Source organism: Frieseomelitta varia, unplaced genomic scaffold (genome assembly GCF_011392965.1).
Source record: "Frieseomelitta varia isolate USP_RPSP 00005682 unplaced genomic scaffold, Fvar_1.2 scaffold_21, whole genome shotgun sequence".
Classification (NCBI taxonomy): domain Eukaryota; kingdom Metazoa; phylum Arthropoda; class Insecta; order Hymenoptera; family Apidae; genus Frieseomelitta; species Frieseomelitta varia.
Window position 1 is genome coordinate 105256 of NW_025109861.1, and position 25772 is coordinate 131027.

Sequence of the window (25772 nt, forward strand, 5' to 3'; positions counted from 1 at the left end):
TACATAGCATTTTTATTTATAATTAATATTTTTATTTATATTTGTAAAACCCTATAAATATTTTTAAATTTATATTATATTTATATTTTTTTTGAAATTTATGCTTCCGAATAAAAAGATATCTTTTCTGTAAAAAAATTCTTTATGAAACTATCTGCAGCAAATACTAAAAATTTTTAATTTGTTTTTTTAACCAAAATCAAACGTGCGCTCGTAATCTATATCACTGCAAAGCGGATTACACAAATAGACAATATTAGTTTTATCAAAAAAAGAGAAAAGAGATAAATATTTCTGAAAACTTGTACAGCAAAAACTTTACTTTTCTAAAACTTTTTCTGTTTATTTCTTTCTTTCGCAGTAGAGAAATATAAAAGAATATTATTAATATCTATTATTTTATGTAATTATACAGTAACAAGTTTAATTCTCGAAAACAATTGACTTTACCAAAAATGATTAATCAGCACCTTGCGAAACCTCGAGATTTTTTTCTGATACTGAAACTATTATTTCCAAAGAGATGAAGCATTACAAAAGAAATTTTTGAGAACTCTTGCGCTCCATCCATCTAATCCAGAAAATTTCTTCCTATCCCTCACAATTGACTCTTAAGACCTTAGTCAACGGTTTTCAGAGGGCCAATACGTCGGCGTCCGCTGAGACTTTTTCGGAAGTCCCTGATTTACAGCGTGGCTGTGTGCCGTAGCAATAAAAGAAATAGCTCTCCTAAGTTAGAAACACGCACACATATCTTTTCTTTTAAAGTTTTACGTGCCTTCGAAACATTTTGGCTGTGTTAGTACACGTGTACCTCTTACCGACTTTCACAAAATGAAATAATAAGGTGGGTAACAAATTTTTAACGAAATAAACTATTAAATTCGGATTCTTTTTAGGTAATAACTAGACTGCGGATTTTTATATAGGTTTGTAGGAAATTTTAAACTGAAAAATTGTACAAAATATATGGAGAGTACACATGATATTTTGTGATACTTTCTGTAACATTCCTTAACGTTAGATAATTTTCCATCAACTTTCTATTTTTTTAATTATATTCTCAAAAATTTGGATGAAAATTCGTTATCTAGCAATAACGTATTATAATAGTTAAAATAGAAATTTATATATGAATCTATTCATGAAAAATGATTTAGATATGTCTTGATTTGTTGTAAAAATGAAAATTAACCAATTAACGACTAATAGTTAATATCTCATCACAATACCTTAGTTCCTTTTATTTTAAACAATTTTAAACAACTATAAGGGATTTTAAACAACTAAAAGGGATGATGACAAAAGAGATATTAAACGAATTCTTGAAATTACTAGACTAAATAATCCTCGTTAAAATTAGATTTAATTATAATTTAATTAGATATAATTTTACGGTATAATTACAAACACAGCTAGTAACTGATTATAATTTAATTAAATATAATTTTACGGTATAATTACAAATACAGCTAATAACTGAACTAGTAACTACCTATTCAACAGAAACTAAAGACATTAAAATATTTTCTCGACAAACATGGTCAAAGTTCTGATTACGTTGATATTATGTCACTTTATAAGAAACTGTCACAGATGAAATCGAAACTCGTGCAACTTGTGTTGTACGATATTAATATCAAAATCGACACACCGTAATAACATAATCAAATTAACAGTACCGTATAATCATACAGTTTCTTTCCAAATCCTTCATAAGCCGACCGTTCGAAATATTCCTCATTCAGAAATTTTTTTGCAATCATATATCTCGAAATCCCCGAAGAAGAATCGTTGAAACGCTTTGGAGATTTATTCGATTACGCAACACGAATTTCCTTTTCCCTGCTTTTTCGCTTATTTTTAAACCATAGCAAGTCTGTTGGCTCGTACGTCTTACACCTGGGGCGAGTGTTCATCCAACCTGTAGTTCTATCAGCCTGTTTTATATATTGTAAACCATTCTTTGCTACCGTGTCAGGTTGGTGATTATTTATTACTGGCCAGGAATCTCTCGCCTTCCAGGTGGGAGTATCTCTATCAGTGTTTGATCGATAGGAACGAAGTATATACGTCGGAATTACGTGACCGCAAGTAAAATCTTCAAAAATCTTCGACTTTCTGTTCTTCTACCTTGCGGATTCAACTGCATTTTGACTTTCATTCGAATTTGAAAACTGTCTATATAAATCTACGTTTGAATTCTATTTTCAATCAACGATCATCTATCATATTCATGATATCTCTATAATTATTTGTGTCGAAAATACTTTTATCAAAATTATCAAAAGAACTCAACAAAAATTAATGAAAATTTGAAGAAAATTGATTTTGATAATTTTAGTCAAGTCCACTGTCAATTACAATTATAGTCATTAATATTAAAATAATTACTTGATAGTTTAAAAATAATTTAAATAAAAATTATTCGAACAAAACATGAGCATAAATTGTATCTTTTTATACGTTTCATTTAAATAATTTATAATACATGCTGCTTCAATGACGTGAATATAAATTTTCGAAAAAAAAGAACGTTGTAAACATTGTTTACTTATGAGCGAGAAAATTTTGAATTCTAATTAGAAGCTTGAACCCGTTCCTTCCAAATAGCCGATCAACTGTATAACGAACAAAGACCGAAAATCAGGCCAGAACTAGAGGTTCACGTTGATTTTCTAAAATCAAGGGTACACATTGCATATATGAAAATCCATGCCTCTTTCAAGATTGAAAATGGAACTTTAATTCTTCGTTTAATTTTCATTTAACAAAATTTTAACATTATTATTTCTTGTCACATTTTAACTGCAATTTATATCAATCATTTATTAATAAGATTTATAATTTCTTTGTTGCTACGTTGAAATAAGAAATTTTCATCCTATTATATCTACATTCGTGGAAGTATTTTCTGCCATGGTACATTTAAAAATTAAAGTAAAACAAAGCAGGTATTTCCTGACTTTTTTTCATATAAAAATGTTACGTTTTTCCAATTTTGTGATGTGAAAAGTTAAAAATTTAATAATAAATTTAATGAATAATAAATGAGAAGCATGGAACAAATTAAGAATGCATTCATCTTTAAACATATATTTTTTGATAAATATTGTAATATATTATAATACGTTATCCTGTCATATATAACATAACATAACATAATATAATATTCATTTTATTGCAACATGTTATTGTCTTTGAATCTCTAAAACTAAACTAAATGATTTTAAGAATATTATTGGTTATAAAATTATCCGCACAATATTCAAATCTGTATAAATTGAATTTTGAATCTGTAATATACGTCGTTTAATAATAATGTATAAACTGATGTCTAGTATATTACTTATTTTAATACTTTAATATACTACTTCAATTAATTTGTTATTATTCCTTTCTATTGTATTATATTAATTTTTTTGTTAATTTTAATTATTTACTTTAATATAATATTCTGCTTTCGAAACGATTTTAGGTTTGAAAAGATTCTGAACATACGAAGAGAAAAAAATAAAATTCATAGAAAATTGAAAAGATGGCAACATTTACGATGGAAAGTGATGTATTTCATGTCAGTTTACGGAGCAACAGATGTTCGTGATTTCAACGAGATTGCAGGGGCAGCAAAATATTTGTACATTATTAAATGAGTAGGTAAATAAAAAAAGAACTTTTAGGAAACAACTTAAATTAAACTGCTACAAATATTACAATTTTCTCATCAGATTTTTGCACACCTTGAAATTTATAATTACTTTTAAAGAAATAAATATTAAGAAAGAATGATAATGAAAAAATGACCTCATACAGAATCACAGAAATCTACATATTCTCAAATTTTAAATGTTTAAAACAGAAAGAGGCGTGGTTTTGCACATTTTATGGATTTTGATTAATTTGTTAACTGAAATTAAACTACTTCTAGAATATTGACAATGTTAAAATATATAGTTCTTTATAGATAGATCTCTTTCAACTTCTGGACGAAACGTGAAGTATATTTTAATTAAACTTATAAAATTAACAATATCAAGCAAGTAAAAAATTAAATATCTTTCTTCAATTTTAGTAAACTTATTTTTAAAAATATTAAATATTTTATCTTATTTTCTTTTTACATTTTTATATTGAACAGATACTTTAAATCAGAGTAAGACATGGATTAGAATATCATTCTATGTTGTAATTGATATCAATTGATACAATTGATATTAGATACACAGAAATTAGTAATAAAATTAAATTAAACGAAAGATTTCAAAGATATATTATTTAAGTCTAAATTTTTATAATTTCACATACACACATATATATATATATATATTGGAAATTTCATATATATATGTATATTGGAAGCTATAAAAATTTAGACTTAAATAATATATCTTTGAAATCTTTCATTTAATTTAATTTTATTGCTAATTTCTGTCACGAAGACTGTAAACTAGAAAATAGAATTAAATACCTCAAGTTTTAGTAATCTAACATAATCTTGTATAGCCATCCTAAATTTAATTCAATCTTATTACTCATCACTGTCGTGAAGACTATGAAATACAAGATACAATTAAATGTCCCACATTTTAGTAATCTGACATAAACTTGTTTATCAAGAACAGTTGGTATAATAATATTAAGACTTTCGTGAATATTTTGCCGTAAATACTTAACAAGCAAGACCTTGGTAAAAAATTTTAACCCAACAATCGATCGCCTTCTTTTAAATTCGCTTCTTTCACTCCACTATTTGCTTCTTGGACTTTGCCGCTGAAAGAACGACGCAAAGATGAAACGTTGCAAAGAAACAAAGCTTCGATTGCGCTGCAGGTAGAAGCTCTCAACAACCACTTGACTCGATGCCATAAAGTCAAAGGGAAACTTCACCGCGATAAATTTGACCACGTAGTGCATTCTTTCAAGGCAGTTTCCTCTTTAATGGTAACGGTATATACTATGTACGAACAGGCTAGATTTCGACTCTAATGTTGGCTCCACACTGACCAGAAATGCTTGCCAACAGCTCGTAGTTCTCGAATTGTTCCTTGACAGTTTTCGAGCAATCCGTTCTAAACTCTGCTCACGCGTGCAAAATTTTTGAAATGAAAAAGAAAGACGTCTGCATTGCTTTTGCATCGTCTGTATATTTGATAATAATAATAAAATAAAAGTAGCGTTAACTGGAAGAAAAAAGGAATGCCAATGTTTGGTATTACCTTATGAAATTAGAAATTCAACGTATAATTAATACACCTAACCATGTAATTATTTTAGGTATAACAATTTTCGAATTGATCCACTGTGTGATTGATATTGGCTAATCATGTTCCACTTTTCACATACAATGGTTACGGCATTCGAATATTTACTACAGAACAAGTTTTATATATTAATACACTATCATTTAAATGTCATAATAGCTTATTAAAATCTAAAACCAATCTGGAAGTTGGCGTAAAAGTTATAAGGTATTTATTGCAAATAAATATTAATATCATATTTAGTAAGAAAAGTTAAACAACTATACATCTTCGGCATATAGTAAATGTTAAGTATTTAAATTTATTGATACAATATAATACTTTTTTGACTGTTTATTTTTGTGATTCATGCGAAACGCTGTGTACTTACAATTGTAATCTCAATAGGTATTTTTAGATCTGCTTTAAACTTGAGTGTCACTACAGTGTCAGTGAAATTCCAAAATATTTTATATAAGATACAATGTATCTATTCATCCCAAAGTTCCCATAAATATTCAAATACTTTCGTAAGCAGCTGTACATTCCGAGTTTCGCAAACAAGCCCTTTGATGTATCGCCTTCTAAATAGATGAATTCGCTTTAAAGGCGGAATTTCCTATAATCGCCAAATGCACGCACGTTGGATGCATTTATATCGATATTTTTTCATATAAAAAAACATGCTTCCTTTAGTTGAAAAATCTCGGATGCACACATCGATCACATCTAAAAATTTTGGATCATTTATTAAGATTCTTGAGAACCTTAATAAATCTCTAATCTCGAATAATTAATCTCGATTAATAAATTTCGAAAGTGTTGATCGTCGTTTTTTAACTCCTTTAAGCGTTTTATTTATTTTGAGAATGTGTACTGGTGTGCTTAATTATTTCTAGGCGATGACGAGAACACAGCATACTTGCTGTAACACTTGCTGTAAGATTGAGTTAAATTATAACAAAATGATAAATTTTTTTTGGTGTTTCTTTGAAAAATTTCTAATTTTATTGATATTTACGGTATTTACAGGACTTAATATTTTATTTTTTGAAAATTATTCGATTTAAAAAAACCAGTAAAAATTCAAAATGTAGAGGAAAGAATTTGAATTTTCATCAATTCATGAAAAGAAATAAAAAATTAAATATTTGCAAAATTAAAATGATTAGAGATAAATTTATTTGTTTTTGCATTGTATCGATTGTGTCAGATTTCTCCAAACAATTCCTGTTTATTTTCAAGTTTCAAATATATAATTTTTTCAGCGAAATTTTACAACAAATGGCAAAAGTGAATTTTTTTCTCCACATGACGAGCATACTCGATATTAAATAAAAAAATTCCATTTTCATGACTAGTGTACTCGACATAAACGCTTAAAGGATTAATACAATGCGAAGCTCTCGACTTTTGTATGCTTCGAACCTTTTAAAAGAATTTAATAACGTGACGAGTATTCGATAATAATAATAATAATAATAATAATAATAATAATAATAATAATAATATTAATAATCGGAAAGCTACTAAAACCCGTCACGCTATCAAAACTCCGTCGCAAAACTTTCAAAACTTCCAAAGCTTCGGAAAACGATCGAGGCTTTCCACGCTCTCAAGGCACTATCAATACTTATCAAAACTTTCAGAAGTTTCCAAGCCTTCGAATCACGTTCGAATTTATCGTTAAATATACAATACAGATTCGACGTCCCGCAGTGAGCAGCAGTGTTGTGGACGTGGCCTTACTCTCGTCAGAAGCACGATTTTCAACCGTGAAAAGCTTCAACTTCTGGCCCGAGCTATGAATCGTACGGGAAGGATTAACCAACTTCCGCCAGTTTCCAGCTGCGAGATACATTTCCCTCGGCCTTTCTCTCGTAGAATACGCGAGTGACGCGTATATTACATACCGGCGTGCACACCGGTGCGCTATCCCTTCGGCAGTAACGTCGTCGCGGAAAATTAAATGGCGTTGAAGGAAGCGTTTCATTTTAAGAAGCAGCCACCTAGCTCGGCTAAATTTTGTTGCGCGAGATATCTTTTTCTTTCCCTCTGCTACGCTTCGCCGGAATATCGCATGTAATTCCGTGAAACTGTATTCCTGCATCCGCACTTTTACGCCCTTTCTTTTTTTTTTTTTTCTTTTACCGCGGGGCCATTTTGATTACGAGCGACATCCTTTTTCTTCTCGCGATGCAACACGACTGAGAGAGCGCAGAGATTGGAAAGTAACACGCTAGAGGCACTCGAGATAACCGTAAAAGACGTGCTTGAATGTCCTCCTTCGATTTTACTTGCTCGTCGTTGGGATGGTCCGATGCCAGGAACAGTTTGTCCCTAAATTCATCATTCCTTTGTTCATAATTTTATCGATTGTAATTTTTTATAATTGTCAGACTGAGAAGCTTTTATGCGTGATGCGATGTTTGTGAAAATGCAAAAATGTACAAAAATGTGCACGTGATATGCAGAAGAACATAAAACATCTAAAGTATAGTAGGTTTTTGTAATGTTTGATAAATGAAACAAACCTAAACCATAACGATTACATAATTTTAACTTTTAACTGGTATGAAACCAAGAGTGATGAAACCACAAGATCACGATGATTTAAAGTTAAATTATTTGACCTTGTAATTTCAATTTAATTTAATTTTGTCAACTCTGTCACAGAAAGTGTAAAATACAAAATCAAATCGAATACATCCTATTTTAATATTGAAACGTGTAACATGTTTTATTCACTTATTAGCTGGAGGAGTAGCAGTAAAATTGGGAAACAGTTGGCGAGACAAGATATGGAACGATATAATTAACATAATAGTAATTATTATTAATATTATTAATGTAATAATATAATTACGAAAAGAAATATTTTATATAGATACGTATATAAAACTACTATAAATATCAATAATATTATTAAAAATTATTTTTAAAAATATTTAAATTGTAATTAATTCAAATTTTTTTATAATCTGTTGCAACAAAATACATGTTCTGAACGTTTCTAACAAATAATTGATTAGTGAATTTATTTCTATTTCGTTTTGAATATTTCAAAAAGCTGATTTCTATTTTGGACTTTTTTTCTTTTTGCTCTGTATTTTGGCTTTTTTTCTTTTTTTTATATGATATCATAAGCGTGTTTTACAAAATTTATACTGTAACTGCATGTATTAATAAATTTATATAAAAAGAAATTTATATAGAATTAATACCATAAAACAAATATTTGAGGATTCATTGTTATATTGTAACGCTAACAGTTACCAACAAATCATACTAAAATTTTTTATAGTAATTCAGTTCAATCGTTAGAAACAATTTCTATTTTTCTAAATGTTATCGTGACCTAGCATAATTTCATAACATGGATGCAAAATTTCTATAATTTACAAGCTTTTTGTACAGATGTATGATACATCTGTTTCAACAACTCGCGAACAAAATAAATAAAAGTATTTTTTGTAATTTGCAAGCGCGCTTAAAGAAATGACGTTAATATTCAAAATTAACGTGAGACATAGCTTAACGTCATTTTAAATGAAAATTTCACTGCAGCGTCAACTATTAAAACGTTATAACTTTCTTGGTACGCTTATAATAAAAGTTAATTCCTGAGAGTGCATTTGTTCCAACTAATAATCGTTACAAACTATTTACGTGCAGTTGGTATGATGTTAATAATAACAACAGAAGAAGTAATGCGATTTCAGTTAGAAAACTTCAGAAAACTATCTACGTAGCAAAGTAACATGTAATTCATGACGCTTATGAAATGCTAAACGGATATTACCTATGTTGGTAAACTATATGAATCTGCTTACACTACGTAATACAATGAAACATTTTGGAAGACGTTATTTTAAGTGAGTTTAAGTTCACAATAGTTCTCCAACAACGTCATTGTTGCAGAGTACATGTAGCATTTAATCTCTATACTACTATACTACTATACTACTATACCACTATACTACATTATATTAATCTTATATAATTGTTTATATCATTTTATAGTAAATTATAAACTAGAATAAATTCTATAAAAATAAAAGTATTTATAAATATGAATACAAAAAGATTTCATTCGCCAAAAGACATATTTGTTTATGATATATACCGATATGTACATTCTTGTTTAGAATTCTGTTTTTTGAACGAAACAAACCATTTCGTACATTTTCTGAGAGATGAAAAAATATTATAATTATAATTTTCATTGCAACTAGTTTAGATATTCTATAAAAAAAATAATGCAAAAATTCGTTTCTAATATAAGGACTCTTCGTAGATGTTCAAGAAAAACAATTATTTCTTTTTCCGACGTATTTTATATTATCTGGTGGAAATCGTCAGACAGCCCGGGCAACTTTTTCCCACATTTTCATGTTGTCGAGTGAAATTAATTGAACCGTTCTGTCAAAGCTCTGTTTCCCCCCAGATCTTTCAGTGGTTAAACCGTGAGTGGTTGAATTTAAATCGCGACTTCGCATCGCAAATCCGTGCTATCAGCATTAACGCGAGCGTCGTTTTGTGTACGCGAACGAAGTTAAATATCAGTGTAGCTCTCTAGAAAAGGGAATGGTCTGAATTGCTTGTTAAATAAATGCGAAGACTTCATTGTTTTTAATGAAGAAGCAAGATGTAAAACGGGACGAGAGTGAAATAAGATGTACACTTTCGGCAAAACTGTTTCATGTTTAGATCAATAGCAATCGGTGAAGTTAATGGTTTTTTTTTTTTTTTAATTAATTAAAGTGTCATCTGTCGAAAATACATTATACAAAATACATTATACAAAAATAGATTTTATTTTATTGATGATGGAATAGTATCTTTACATGATTTTTATGAAAGAGAATAAAAAGCAGCGTAATATAAAAAAAGAAGAGATTACTATTGTAAATAATAACGTTCTTAAATAAATATCTTTTTCTATATTTTCACTTTTACAATATTTAAAAATGAAAATATAATTCCAATATTCTTATTATTCGGAGAATGTACAAAATGGTTTTGTTTCATTTAAACAATGCAATTTTGAACAAAAATGTACATATTGTAATGAAATATGTTTTTAATGAGAGAACTACAATAATAATAAAGTGCGAGTTATTTCCATCTAACAAATTATGTTTCACATAAGAGTAAGTGATTGAAAATATGATTGAAAGAAATAGATTTGGTTCGAAACAAAATAATAGGTTTGTAAATGAAAAATTCCCAACTTACAACATATATCTTGTCAATTCCTTAATATTACTAAGTAAGTGAATTATTATGTTATGCAAGAGAAATTAGAAGTTCAGCAGCTCACAGGTATTTTTGTAAATATTGTAACGTTTCTGAATTTTGTTAAAAAAACCCACGCAATACCATCATCAATTCAATTATGTTACAAGCAAAAGGTACACACGATACTGTAATTTTGGTCTTTGATTTTAATATGAAAGGATAAGAAGCTTTAAGTACTATTCGCGTCCAGACAGTATGGTTTATATGAAGATGAATACAAGTTGGTTTCATCCTAGGCCACAAATTATATTGTGCAGATGTCTCTAGCTTTATTACAGTCAGAAATTTATGTTCTTGCACAGGCTGAAACTCTGTCTCTAGCAACTGGCATCCTTTGCAGATGTTTCTTAGATGTTGTACATTAGTGCAATATGTTCTTCAATCTCACTATATTTCTTGGGGGTGAAACACTAGTGTAAACGAATAATTAACAACGAAATAACGCTGAAGACAATGCGCTTAATTCTTTTTGCGAACATCAAGATCTAAAAAAAGAGTAAAAGTTTTTCATTACTGGAAAGAATTAAACGCACAGTGAACTAAACGACGCGTCGTAATGAAGCTAGAAACGTGTAACAAACGGAGCCATTGTGTTAGATTTATGCTATTTACGTTCCAACTCAGGTACTAGAAGATAACTCAAGGGAAAAACGAAGAAGAATGTAAATATCATTTACTTTTTTCTCGTTACGCGAGTCTGTGAGACGCGGACTTTCTTTTTCTTTTAAAGTTTTAAGCACGTTGTTGTTTCTCTAGTAACTTGTTTAGTTGCTGCATTGGCGTAACAGGGTTTCAAGTTTGTTGTTCATTGACAGTTTCCGTACGAGCTTAGAGAAAGCCTTTTTGTAACATGTAAAACAAATGAAACATTGCAACATATGAAACTATATATTAATATAAATATGTTATAAATATGTATTAATGTGCTCATTTTTTGAATTTTTTGGCAATTTAAAATTTTTTCTATTACAACACTTAATATCGCTTTGCGCAAAATATTATGCGCCTTAAATAAACAAAATTTATTTCTACTAACATAATTTAATCTACTACAAAATTTGTTTCTACTAAATTATTGCTTCAATATATTGAAAACAATTGATTCAATAATACAAGTTCGAATATTAGAATATTATTAATCAGTATAGTATAATAACAAGAGTCATTATAATACATCGTCAAGATTTTTCATTTTTAACTGGAAATCTGGAATCTAAATTCTAAGAAGTGGATCACTTCTAAAACGAAAATATCATTTTTATTTATACGTATAAATGAGTTGCAATCATTGACACCTATCGATTGTCTACTTCAATCTAGTTTTAATTTGATACTTGAAATCGAGTATACTTGCTGCACAGATATTGAATATGGAATTTCGTTCAAGCTTCATCGAATGTTTTCAATGGTGACTGATTGAAGTCCACTGTTTGATTGCTTCAACGAAAATTACTCAATGATTCAAACATCATATTTTCGTTGAAAGTAAGTAATAATAATATAGAAAGAAGTGAAACTTCATTTATGAATAAAATGTATTGTACTGATGAACTTGTATTGATGAACTTGTTATTAATATAAATAAACAACTATTCTTCAACTGGTATTATCAATAATATAAATGAATTACATTCTCTAACAAATTGTTATCAACAATTGATTTTTAAAATTTTTTCTAACTAACTTACATATATTTTTAATGTGCAAATAAAATCTTAAATTTCTTTGATTAATTTGAATTTTAGAAAATGGTTTAATTTCCACAAGTTTAGTTAAAACAACAAATTTGTTTTTGAGTTTAAAAATACATGGACTGGAGATTTTTGTGAATGTAATTAAAGAAATAGAATCTAAATAAAAATTTGATTCATTTATTAAATGTTGTACATTATACACTAAATATTATATATTATATTTATATCATACTGTATTGTGTTAAATTATATTATATTATATCATATATTGTATATTATATCGTATTAAATTTTTTTTATATTATATTACATTTTATAGATATTATATTACATTTTTGTATTTTTTATGGATTGCGTGTGTATTTTTCCATCTTCGTGTTTCTTATGAACGTATAAAAATCTGCAGTCCAAACATGAGAAATAAATTTAATTACTAAATTAAATATTAAGTTTCTTTAACTATTTAGCTATTTGCATTAATTATTTTAACTGTTAATTATTTTAACATTACTTAACTAACTACTTTTTAGTACTAAATCATTAAAGACGAGTATTATTAGAGTTTCAATGGGTTTTAATTTATTCGCATATAAACGATTTCATTACATTACTCTTAACTACAGCGAGGAAGAAATCTTACTGCCAACCCGATCTTTCAGATCGTTCACCATGGGTCACGAAATAATTTGTGGATTTTCTTTATCGCTAAGAAATATTTTCCTCGGAAATACCGCGTAGAGATGTAGGTCGTGGATAATGTGCATGTTCTTCTGTGTATGATAACGTTCTCACGTCATAAAAAACAACGCATTACTGCGACTACATTATCACGTTCAACAGCAGAAAATACTTTTCCTGCAAATTGTTATACAGAAACCTCGTATTCAGACAAGTTATTTGTTTCCTCTTTTCGAGTATATTTACCCATGGATGTAAGTGATTCGAAAGTTCTTAAACTAGAAAATACACAGAGTAAAATACATATATCGCGTAAAACAGAACATCTAAATATTTCCGTTAATCTCTAAGAAGGAGAGTTGCTTAATATTGTTCAAAGAAACAATATTAAGATAACCACATAACTATTACCGTTTGATAACCATAAACATTGATACTTCAAATAAATTTTGAATAATAAAATATCATTCGAGTTCTGATCGAGTATTGGATAAATCGTTCACAAATCATTCCTCTACTTTTCATTTATCATAGTATCAGTTGAAAGTTTCTGATATTTAGTTTTAATTACTTAACTCACAGAAAATTAATATTTATTTTTTAGAAATTATGGATAGAAATATATATTGTTCTCTTTTTTTTTTGTAATTAAAATATTAACCAGGGGGTTGATTCTAATAGATATGTACGCAGTACGTATGTACGCAGCTGGCCAAATTTCTTGGATGACTGATTGTATACTTAAAGGCACGTTCAAAGACAATCTCTAACTTTATAAATATCTTTTGCAATTTTTGTTCGTTTTTGTGAGTTTAGTGTTGCTGAGATTATTAGGTTATAGTTATAAAATTATGAGTATGGAATTATGAGGAACTATGAACGAAAGGTGGAACTACAGTTTCAGAACTTGGAACTTTTTTAACTTTTGTTTGATATCTTGGACTGTTTATTTGAATAAAGTAAAGTAAAATCCAATTAAATGGTTAAATATTTTGTGAATTCTTTCTTTACCCCATTAACTATATAGAATTGCTATAAAAACATATTAATAGCCATTCGTTAGTTGTGAATATATTCATGAGGTAGCTAACAATCCGACTCTGGTACCAACATTTAAAAATAATAGAATAATATATTCTCTTCGGCTTGTATTTGATTTTTAGCCCATTGTGAAGTGCATTCTGACGAATAACTTTAATTTCATTCCGAGTCCCAAATTTCTAGATGCATTCTACGAATTTGTTCTTATTCTTCATATACAGATAGAATTTTATAAATGGCTTAGGCTTTAACAACTGTAACTCTTGTCACTCAAAGCTTGAACCCAGAAAGTTTTAGCGTTTACAACTTCAGTTGCGGTTCGAGCTCTTAGAGCTTGAAACTCGAAATTCATTTTAGTAATACTACTTTAATCTCCCGCGGTCGGTAATTGTTTAGTAATTAGTAGATTGGAGATACTAGGAACTGAACTTCCACACGTATAGTAAAACCGTATAATTATACATATATGGAGTAATTAAAATAGTCTTTCTATCTCTGCCTAGATTCTATTTCTTTAGTTGTACATAGAAATGTTCCTTTGCCTCTTATTTCGACCAAATAGCATGAATTAGTTGAGAAAGGGAAATTCACTTGTTTGATTTTAAAAATAATTCACTTAACTTTGATTTTAAAAATAATACCTTTTATTCGCAGTATATTTCATAGACTCTATTCCTTTAGTCGTGTCCATAAAACTATGAATATACGTAAATCCAATTTATCACAAATATAAAACGGAAATCGAGATTTATAGGAAACTTTTAAACTCGACGTTCTCCCGATTATTGGTACCATGGTCGAGAGACTCAAATAATTCGCCGACAAAAATTTTCAGATCGTCGATGTTTTTCGACAATGTAATCAATTACGCGCAACCTTGGATTCACAGTCATTCCGATAATTTGTGTCGATACTTCGATTTGTGTCGCGTTCAATTTTCAAGGCGATAGATCATTTAATTGCCGTTTTATCTCGACTTAGTGCGCTTGTTTCACGAACTTTTCAAGGCATTCCATGTAGTTATGAGTTTTCTTTCGGAATTTTTATGAATGTAAGAAAAAGCGTAATGTTTCAGACCTCAGTTTCAGATTCGGGAAAGATGCTTGGAGAAACTTTGATAATTATTTTTATGAGATCTTCCAGTTCAAAGATTCCTTACTCGAGAAAGCGCTTTATATCATTTCAGTGAAAGAATATTTCCTTTTTCCAAGCAATTTAAAACTCGTAATAATTCTACTTCGTACAAACAATATGAGCTTTCTTAGATCGAGTGAAACGATATCCGGCGAAAGACAAAATTATTCGTATAATTGGAATGAAAAAAATAAACAAAGAAATATTTTCCATATTTATGTTACATATATTCAAACACACGTAATATATATTACATTATATATAAATTTATAGTAATAAGTAACAAACCGATACGATGAACTAAATTATTCTTGGTAACTTGGGATGGACAAGTCTTCACGTAGTACTATTTATATCATATATTTTATAAAGAGAACCGATTCTATATTCTCTTAGTTGGTTTTCAAAATTTTATGAAAACATTCTTTCAATGATACATGCTACTTGTAAATTAACTTTTGTTTATGCAGAAATGTCTGTCACATGACATTCAAATACATTTAATAATATAGAAAATATTTCTGTTTTTACTTCTGTAATAAACTAGACAAATACTTTTGCGTTTTACTGCACACATAAAGAGATTATTATAATCAAAATAATTCAATAATTTCTCTCATGATTAAAATACCTAAATCCATAATCTTATGAGAATAATAAGATCTTGCAAACAAATCAAACAGTAATTGAAATGAAGTAACTGCACTTTCTCTCTGATTTTGATTAAACGTAGAAAAAAAAAAGTTGTAAAGCAAAAAGTTGAATGGTACCAGGATTTCTATCTTTTATGGCTTCGACTTTTTCATACGGAATGAAAATGCACCTTTCTGACACAGAATCTTTTTTTATAAAAAAGGTAAATCAAATCTTATGAGTATGATATCAAGAAGAGATTGATATTTCGTAAAATACTTCAAATTTTTAATAAATCGTATGTTTCTTGAAATTTTTCGCATGTTTGAAACGTTCCTTTATTAAAAAAAAAAATACGCCCGAACATTTAATATTTGCTATGATATTTTAGATGCCAGTATTATCTGCATCTATTCACAGATAATATACTGATTGGTGAGTGGTGAAAAATATTTTTATAAGCGATACAGACGATTATTCACGAATATATGTACGAATATATGTGTTGTCTTCATAATAATTCTATCATAATTCACTAATGACGGATTCGTAGCAGAGAGATATATGTAAAAAACAAAGGCACATTCGTCTTTCTACGAATACTATTTTTTCAACAATCAATCTAGATGTAAAAGAAAGTACTTAATTTTAACGGGCTCATTTGTATTTTGCGCGGAATATACTTCAATTGATTTCGAAAATTTTTAATATTATTTTATATGTAATATATGTCTAAAGGATTATCACACTCATAATTGATGGCAAATGACAATAGAGTTTTATATGTTGTACATACTTAATTTCATTCATTAACTTTAAAGCAACATTTCAATATGTAACGAAATGAGAAAAAGATTTGACAACTGATTTATTGATCTATCATATCTATCAACATACTTCTAATGTGAAACTGACTATTTATAATTTGTAAAATAAACCTCCAGTAATATTTTTATGCGCCTAAAATTTTTTATAACACATTGTACACGCACATAATCCATTCTACCAACACTAGTAATAGCAACTTCAAAACTGCAAAAATTAAACTATTTTCCGTTATATTTTGCGAACGATATGTAAAAAATTCGCATTTCAGAGATTAAATTTTGCGATTGACTTTACATCGAATCAAAATATTTGTAATCGTGACCAATTGTCTAATTAAACAACAGAATTCAATTTGTCCGATTTAACTTGCCTGACTCTATTTGGATTAAACAAATTTAAACGAACTATTCCGAATCAACGAAACGGAATTCCATATAAATGCAGAATGCTGCAGCTATACATTCGGCTAATAGCGATAAAAATCTACTGGAAAAAAGTAAAAAATTCTAATTTTAGTTACTGTTCTTTATTTACACGATTGACATGAAATGTGAAACAAAATTGTTTTATTCGATAATCAAATAATGAAATAACTTTGGAAAAATCAGTTGTTCAAATGAACTAAAGCAACGTTATTTCAACGTAACATCGAGTCCAAAAAAATGATGTATTATTGTAGTGACAAATAAAAATAATATTTCACTCAGATGATGCCGAAATCTGCAACGTGTGAGCAGAGTAAACAATCACATCTATTCGCTAAATATTGTTACCTCCCTGGTTTGGTAGTTCTACTAACTGTATAAGATTTTCCAAACTAAAGATCACAGAACTATGAGATCGTAACAAACTGATAAAACAGAATAAACTGATAAGCATTTTATTTCTGTTAAAACAGAGACTTAATAATATTAAATGAATGATAAAATATTATTTAATTACGTAAAAGTATTTAAGGCAAATTACAAAAACAATATTCGCTTCAATAATTCGAGCAATTTTTCACGTAATCACGTGAAGGGAATAAACGATTTTTAATAAATATTCATGTGCATCAAATGGACTATATAGTGTAGTAAAAGAAGTGTCCTTAAAACTCACTTTTTTACCGTAATAAAATGACATTTACCAACAGAAACTTCCGTTGCATAAATTCATAGCCTAAAGATAATGGATTACGCTTCCCTTGGTTTTTTTATGGGATGTGCTTGCTTTTATTATATCATTTTTTATGTAAAGTGTAAGCTTAAGCTCTCTTACATAAATTCATTCTCTTTAACGCAATGATAATTAAATATAGATATCATGAAATAATAATAAAAACAAAAACAATGAAAAGTAATGACAATAGAGACATAATGATAATAATAATAATAAACAATAAAATTTACCAACCTGTATAAAAACTAATGAAATTTTCAATTGATATTAATATTATATAAAATCAATAAAAATTATTGTTGCATATTAAATGCTCACTGTTTAGAATGTAATATATATATTTTTTTAATGAAATATCGTAATTTATGTTTGTAGATATCAATTATCAATTACGTATTATTATATTTGTATGGTATTAAAAACAAGCATGTGCAAATATATGTACAGATTAATCTTAACTGTATACTTGTACTATATTTTGAGTAATAAATATTACTGTCTTTTTTTTTTTGCAAGTATACTTGCATAGCTAACAGAGTAAGCAATTATTACATTAGCAACAAATATCTGAATAAATTCTGATCTGAACAGTACTTCACAATTTATGTCAATAGAACATTGTAGGATACTTCATTTATTTGAATCCAATTTATAAGTACTTATTGTCCGACTAAATGAATTGTAGCCGATTATACTCATTTATCTGAATGCTAATTTCTATTATTTAAATGAAAAATCGCACGGAACGGGGAGAATCAATAAACTCCAATTATACAAACTATTCGCATCTGTCATAAAAGATCAAACAAATGAAATTCTAATTGGGATTAAAATTTGGAATTACGATCAATTACAAATGAAATTCTAATCGGAATTAAAATTTGGAATTACGATCAATTACAATTAATAAATATATTACTAATGTATAAATAAATATATATATGTATAAAATAATAAATATATTATTAATGATATAATTACAATAAATTCCAATCTAAATTGAAACTTTCAACATACTAGAAGATTAGCATCACCGTTCTACCAGCTACGCGACATCGATCAATTTCGTACGAGGAAGATTGAAACATGTAATGGAAAAAACGAGACGAGTCCTTCAGACGAAATACTCGAAACGATATCCACTGGCTTATCTAAAAAGTCGTTTAACTTCTGTATAGCTTTCGTGAAGAACGTTCGTTATTTTCCTAGATATTCCTGTTCGTTCCTTTGTAATACTTCAGGTCCTTTGTTACGTTGCATATAGGCCATTTACATTCGCTAATTCACTTTCAATGTAGTGTACACACTTAATACTACGCCACGGTTTTCCAGGCAAATTGTAGAAAAAAAATATTGAGAATAAATGTTAGTCAGTCCTCAGTGTAATAGGTCATTGAATTCGTCACATCGACGATGTGAGATCAAAGATATGTGGTGTTATTTAAAAACGTTCAAAGCCATCCTTGGAAGTTTCTTGGAGGAGAACTTTTTGAGAATTTCTTACATTGCAATCTGTTGCAAGCTGACTAACCTTTATTTTTGATGCATTCTTTTCCACAACGATCAGAGATGTCTAAAAAAATCGTGACGACTCTTTATATAAGAGTCGTTTATTTCGAAAGTTCACTTTGTTCTTAATTCGAGATATTTAATTTGCGTTTCAACGCGTTTGGAGATATCAACGTCAACTCTGGAGAAGATTTACTTGTATTTCTTATCGCGGCTACTTATATTTTTCTCATTATCAGTGCAAATAATTTCGCGCAGGCGTCATTTTTCATTACTGTAAAGTGGCTTTATGCCACTTTCAATGTAAACGGCTCATATATACGCGCACGGTGAGAAAAGGAAGCGACGGCTCAGCCTGTCAGCTTGATTTTTCGCTCTGCGACGTACATATAAACCAATAACTCTGTATAGAATACCTGGATATTGACTTACAAATCAGCTTTGATGGTATATAAACCCAAATGTGCCTCTGTAAAATTTGTTCGCCAGTTACCATGCTTCGTTACATGAATATGAATGAAGATGTATGACTAATTCAAGAATGAATTTCGCGCTTACGAAGCGTACACGGATGAATGGAAGATTGCAAGTTTAATGGTAGATTAATTAATAAAAACTGGGGGAAATAGAATAGTAGTATGTACATGAATATTTGATCTTCAATTGGATTTATTAGCTTTTTGGTAGTTAGATGTCTATTGTATTTTTCTGAACGAAGGATTTTTTTCAACGATAAAATCCACCTGTTGATCATATTTATATAATAGTAAAGCGATTTGTTGATTACTTTTACTAATCTTCATAATCGTGAATGCTATTTAAATACAAATTTTAATTTAACGATTATTGAATTTCTTACACGTTTATATTGGGATATTTACACAATTTAATTGCAATTCAATGCTTTAAACTTAATTAAATTAACCATTTTGGCGAAATTATTTTCTTGTCGTCACTATCGGTCACTTTCTTCTTGTTTTCATTAGCAGTGGGGAAATTATTTAAATGCGGAATATTCTGTTTCATGAATGAATAAATAATTTCGTAAATTACCTCTACAAACATCTAAGTATTTATTATTAGATGCGGATATTTATATAATTTTATGATTCTATGAAGATGATTAAAAAAAATGGTACCTAGATAGAACATTACTTTACATCATAGAACATTAGAAGAGACACTGTACTTTGAATAGTTCTGCATATTATGTGCAATGTATGCATCTCCAAATTTCCCATAAATGTTCAAAATTGCAGAAATTATACGCGATATGAAAGATATAATACAATATATCCAAAGTATACCGCTTTCTAAAACGTAGAACAATTTTTAACAGAAGGCAGTCTTTCAATTATATTTGTAGCGACCTCTACTTCGAAGAATTTAGATCAACGACATCTATGAGATGTGTATTTAATATAAACAATAGAATATTTAAAAATAGCTATTAATTTTATTATCACCATGGAAATGTTTACTGACACTTATACATATTGTAGCCATAGTAGAAATTCTTCATTCGTAGAAATTATTCGTCATTTAACTTCCATTATGTAATCTTTATTAAATTATTAGTAATTATATATTTTGTGATATTGATAATATTTTTAGATAAACAACTAAAATTGATTACGAAGTTATTATTTATTTGTAGTATTGTGATATAAATATAAATTATCATAATCCCTACATATTCTCAAAAACAATGAACCTAAAAATCAACTTTCAACTACATCTAATATCATATACGCATGAAAATCTATAGTCTACTAAAATTTTGTTCCGTCTGCGAAAATTTCAAAGGAAATCCTCTTCTAAACTTAAGGGATAAATAACGGACATCGAGTCCTGCATGCCGCGATATTCCCAACAATCTAGCCCCATCCTCGATACTTTCAGAACGAATAAAGACGTTCGAGTACACCCTTTCAGAAACTTCCTTTAAAATGCATTGTTCTTTCCTTCGGATCGTAATCTTGCTCCAGTGGCCAAGAACGAATCGTCTACGCGACGATAAAATGGTCGTGAAATCGCGTCCTGTAACGATCGACGCGACAAGCAAGGAGAAAGATGTAATTGAAGGAGGGGGACTCCCCGATTTCTCTCGCCGTGGTCAGGCCATTTGCGGAAATCGTTTATCTTTTATCGAAGCGAAAATATTGTCTTGCAGGGGGCGGCATGACGCACGGAAATGCGCAAATTGCTGAGCAGAAGTCATCGTCAATGGACCGGGGCTAAAGCGCCATGGCGAATCAAACGGCCAATTACTATGGGGACGTTTATCAATGGAATCACACGGTGTCGACGATCGACCGGGACACACAGTCGGAATACTACCTACCGAATTGGACGGATCTCGTTTTGGCGGGGCTGTTCACCATGTTGATCATCGTCACTATAGTAAGCAACAATTAAGCGCAACCGCCTGACTTTGAGAAGGCTTTATTTGCCTCAATTAGCGGCAAACGATTTCCACATGCAGGATTACAGTGGATGTCAACTGCATGCACGAAACGCGAGAAAATTATTGAAATTCGTATATTATTCGTCGTTTATTTTGTTCAATGAAATACTATCGCTCATAAATACTCGGACATTTTACAGTTGACTTTACAGCTAAAGACATTTTTGTAGAATCGCCAGAGACTGTTAATTTTGTCTATTAACAATTTGCGGTCTAAAATAATTTTCAAAAAACAAAAAGAGATGAAATTTAAAACAATGAAGAAGGTAAACTTTTTTTGGAATTCTTAGATTTACTTTAAAATAACAATTCAAAACTATTTTTCTTATTACGCTACAATTTATTTGTGCAACAATATCCAATATTTGTTGCACTTAAATATTTAACTTGAAAATTAAAAATTTGAATACTGTTATTAAACTATAACATCTAATCTGAGTTTAGATAAAAGATTCACTGAAATAAAATCATTGTCTCGTCACACAAAACATAGAACTGCAAAGAATTAAAGAATATAACAATACTATGCATATTCTGTTATTGATTATAAGTACTATATGCAATATATTTGTTGTTCGTTATATTTGTTTCATTAATTAACATAAATATTTTAATTTTATAAAATTATAAAATCTAAATGAAAGAAATAATGATGAAACAATTTTAAGTTAATTCTTAGAATTTTCTTTCATAATTTCATTACTAGAAAAAGAATTTTGCTATATAAATTATTTGACAAAAATTACAAATGATACAACGTTCGTGTTCAATATGTTAATTTGATTGATTTAAAGTAAATTGAATTTCGTATGATCTAATAGCACTTTCACATGACTAAAAGAACTTGATATAATGAAAACGAAAAATAAAACGTGACAGAAGGAAAACATTGAGAAATAAAGATACACACACGCGAACAATTTTTGTGGTCGTACATTTACCATTCAAATATTAGTAGTCGTATCAACGTAGGAATTCTTTTTATTAACTCATAATGTCTTTATTAATCAAACTTGTAATTCAAAAATTATTGAATCAGAAATTAGAGAATTTTTTCACGAAAGAAAATACATAGTTTTACAGTTAGGAATTAAGAATCGCAAATTTCCGCTTTTCACTTTTCAAAGATCAATTTTATTTTTAATGAAACTCAACTTTAATTAAATCGAATGTATTGTGCATACCTCTAACAATTCTAAGCAATAAAAAAATTATTCCTTTAATTTATTCATAACTTTATAATTAAAATACATCTCGTCAGAAATGCGAATACTTTTGAATACCATATACGTAATTTTGCAAATTTCTGAAATTGTTTTTACATGCGGATAGGATATTAAAACGTGAGTCGGGATTCTAAAAAGAATTTGATTTAATTGGAATTCTCTTCTACGTCTTCTTTTTCTAGCTCTTTGTTTTTTTATGTCAAATTCAGACATGGCACGTTGCTCGAGATATTTTAAAATTCCTGTATATTGATTGATTCGAATAAAACTATGTTATCTGTTATTCTGTTGGTACATGATAAAATTAATGAAGATTTTTTACTGTCAATCACAGAAATCTGTTAATATACATCTGTCAGAGAAAAAAAAAAAAGATTTCCAATATTTTATAAATCTTAATTAATTTGTTAGTTAAAATCAGATCAATTCTACAATATTGACAATGTTTTTTACATTTGTCCAAAAGGATACAAAACAATTTCATTAAAATTGATTATTCTGACTAGAATTTTAAATTATTCTGATTATAATTATAATAATAATAATAACATATATATATATATATATATATATATATATATATATATAATGTAACTATAATAATATATACATTTATACATGCATAATAATAATACATACGTACTATAATAATAATAATAAAGACACATTTTGTACACATTAATGTACTTGTAATAGTTGTATAGTAATTTTTTGTTTTATTTGTGTTTTCTACTAGATATAAGAAATATCATCAGTTTATAAAAATCCGTATAACGATAAATAATTAATAAGTTTAAGTATTTGAAATTTGCAGATGTACATATGTAGATTTTCGTGACTGACCAACAGATAAATATTTTTTAACTTTTTGCGGAGAAACAAGGCATATTTGAATGGTTACTTCAAATATATCTCCAAATTGTACAATGAAAATTATTATATAAATGAATAGTTGATCTTATAGAATTGATAATCTCATTTCTAGTAAATCTAATGACATTGAACTACTTTCTTTCTATTCTGTTTCTGCGCTTCTACTTTTCTCCTTAGTTTAAAAGGTAATTCAATGAATATTCCGATCAATTTGTTTCTTTGAACTGATAATCAATCACATTCATCAAATTTTATCACGGTCACCAGACAACATAAATGTACAGAATATTTGCAGAATAATTTAACCAATTAGCGTAAAATGTTTACGCAAACTAAAGTATCAGTCTACTGTGTTTATATTTGTCCTATAAATTGCATGCAATGCTATAATGATCGTGAAGTTTCATATTCAGTATAGCACTAAGTAATTACCGTAATTTCTTAGATAGGAGACCCATAGAATATTATAGAAACATATATAATCGTTCTTCCCTTCATTTTTATAAAATGCAGTGTTAATCGAACAATATTTTAATCGTTTGAATGAAATGTGTACTTTTTGCTGTATGACAGGTGGGCAACACTCTAGTAATTGCAGCTGTGATAACAACTAGGCGTCTACGATCCGTTACTAATTGTTTCGTGTCCAGTTTGGCCGCTGCGGATTTGCTAGTTGGCTTAGCTGTGATGCCACCAGCGGTATTGTTACAGGTATATAAAAGTATTTAAAAATAAACACAAACAAATGTAGAATATACATATATATACAGTAATAATGATTATTATAATTATAATATATAATAATAATATAATTATAATAATAATTATGTATATCCATCGTTTATATTATATATAATTTTGAATATATTACATATAATTATTAATATATTATACAGTACAATGCAAGATTTCTTCATACAAAGAAAACATGAAGGGAAATTGAAAATTAAATAATTAATAATGCAATAGAGCAATCAATATCAGTACTACCGGTATTATATAAAGATATTTAAAAATAAGTGCAAAATAACTATTAAGAAATAAAAAATACAAATTATCACAGCCACGTAAAGATTTTTTAAAAATAAATACAAAAAGAAAATAAAAATTAAATCTAGATATATGTGGAAATAAAGAAGATAAAAAGTAAATGTAATCATGCGAAAATCAAAATAGAAAATCATCAGCATTGTTAAAGATATATAAAAGTTTCTTTAAAAAGAAAGGATAAGAAATTTAATTTAATATTTAAATATTTTTTATATTTATCTATATAAAATATATTTATTATATTTTTATTTTTATATTTATCGAGTAAATGGAAAAGAGCAAGCATGAAAAGGGAAATAGAAAAAACAAAAGAAGAACAAAAATTAAAGATATATAAAATAATATACAAAAGTTATTTTTATACATAAAAGTAATTTAAAACTAAATGATTTTATACTTAAAAGTAATTTAAAAATAAATGAACAAGAATAACAAAAACATAAAAATAAAGAGAATATTATAAATCTTGTCTGAATGTGATAAAAAGGAAACACTGAAAGTAAGTAGTACAAATCAACAATATCGCATTGATCGTGAAACGTATGAGATCTCGCATAGTTTTCTATTGGAAAGCCGAAACTAGTCGTGCAAGAATTCAGAGTATTGCTGTTACGTAAATCAACAATAAGAGATTCCGTGCGATCGAGAACATTGGAACGATTTATCATTCTATAAAGGACCAGAAAGTCACGGTTATAAATGGTCACTACTTTAATGGTGTTCACGTAACAGTGTTTTAGAAGGGGAGAGATTATATCGTAAAGTATTTCACAACATGCAACATACGGACATTATATATTTGTATACTGGAAATAAATAAATTCTATTGTAAATATATTCTTATTTCCAAATATTAAAATAAATTATAAATTAGACAAAGTATTTATGATAGCTAGACTGCAGATTTCTAAACAAATACTTTTAAGAATATAATTAA

At 28.3% G+C, this 25772-nt stretch overlaps 1 protein-coding gene across 1 annotated transcript in view; it reads left to right on the top strand.

Moving 5' to 3' along the window:
* The first annotated feature begins 798 nt into the window (after positions 1–798).
* The window catches only part of LOC122527109 (putative tyramine receptor 2), a 46955-nt gene continuing 21981 nt past the window's right edge, over positions 799–25772 (top strand). Inside the window, exons 1-3 of the mRNA XM_043650995.1 lie at positions 799–847; positions 21393–21622; positions 24359–24496. Coding sequence (XP_043506930.1) covers positions 21467–21622; positions 24359–24496 — 294 coding nt within the window. The 5' untranslated portion in view covers positions 799–847; positions 21393–21466. The remainder of the gene's footprint in view (positions 848–21392; positions 21623–24358; positions 24497–25772) is intronic.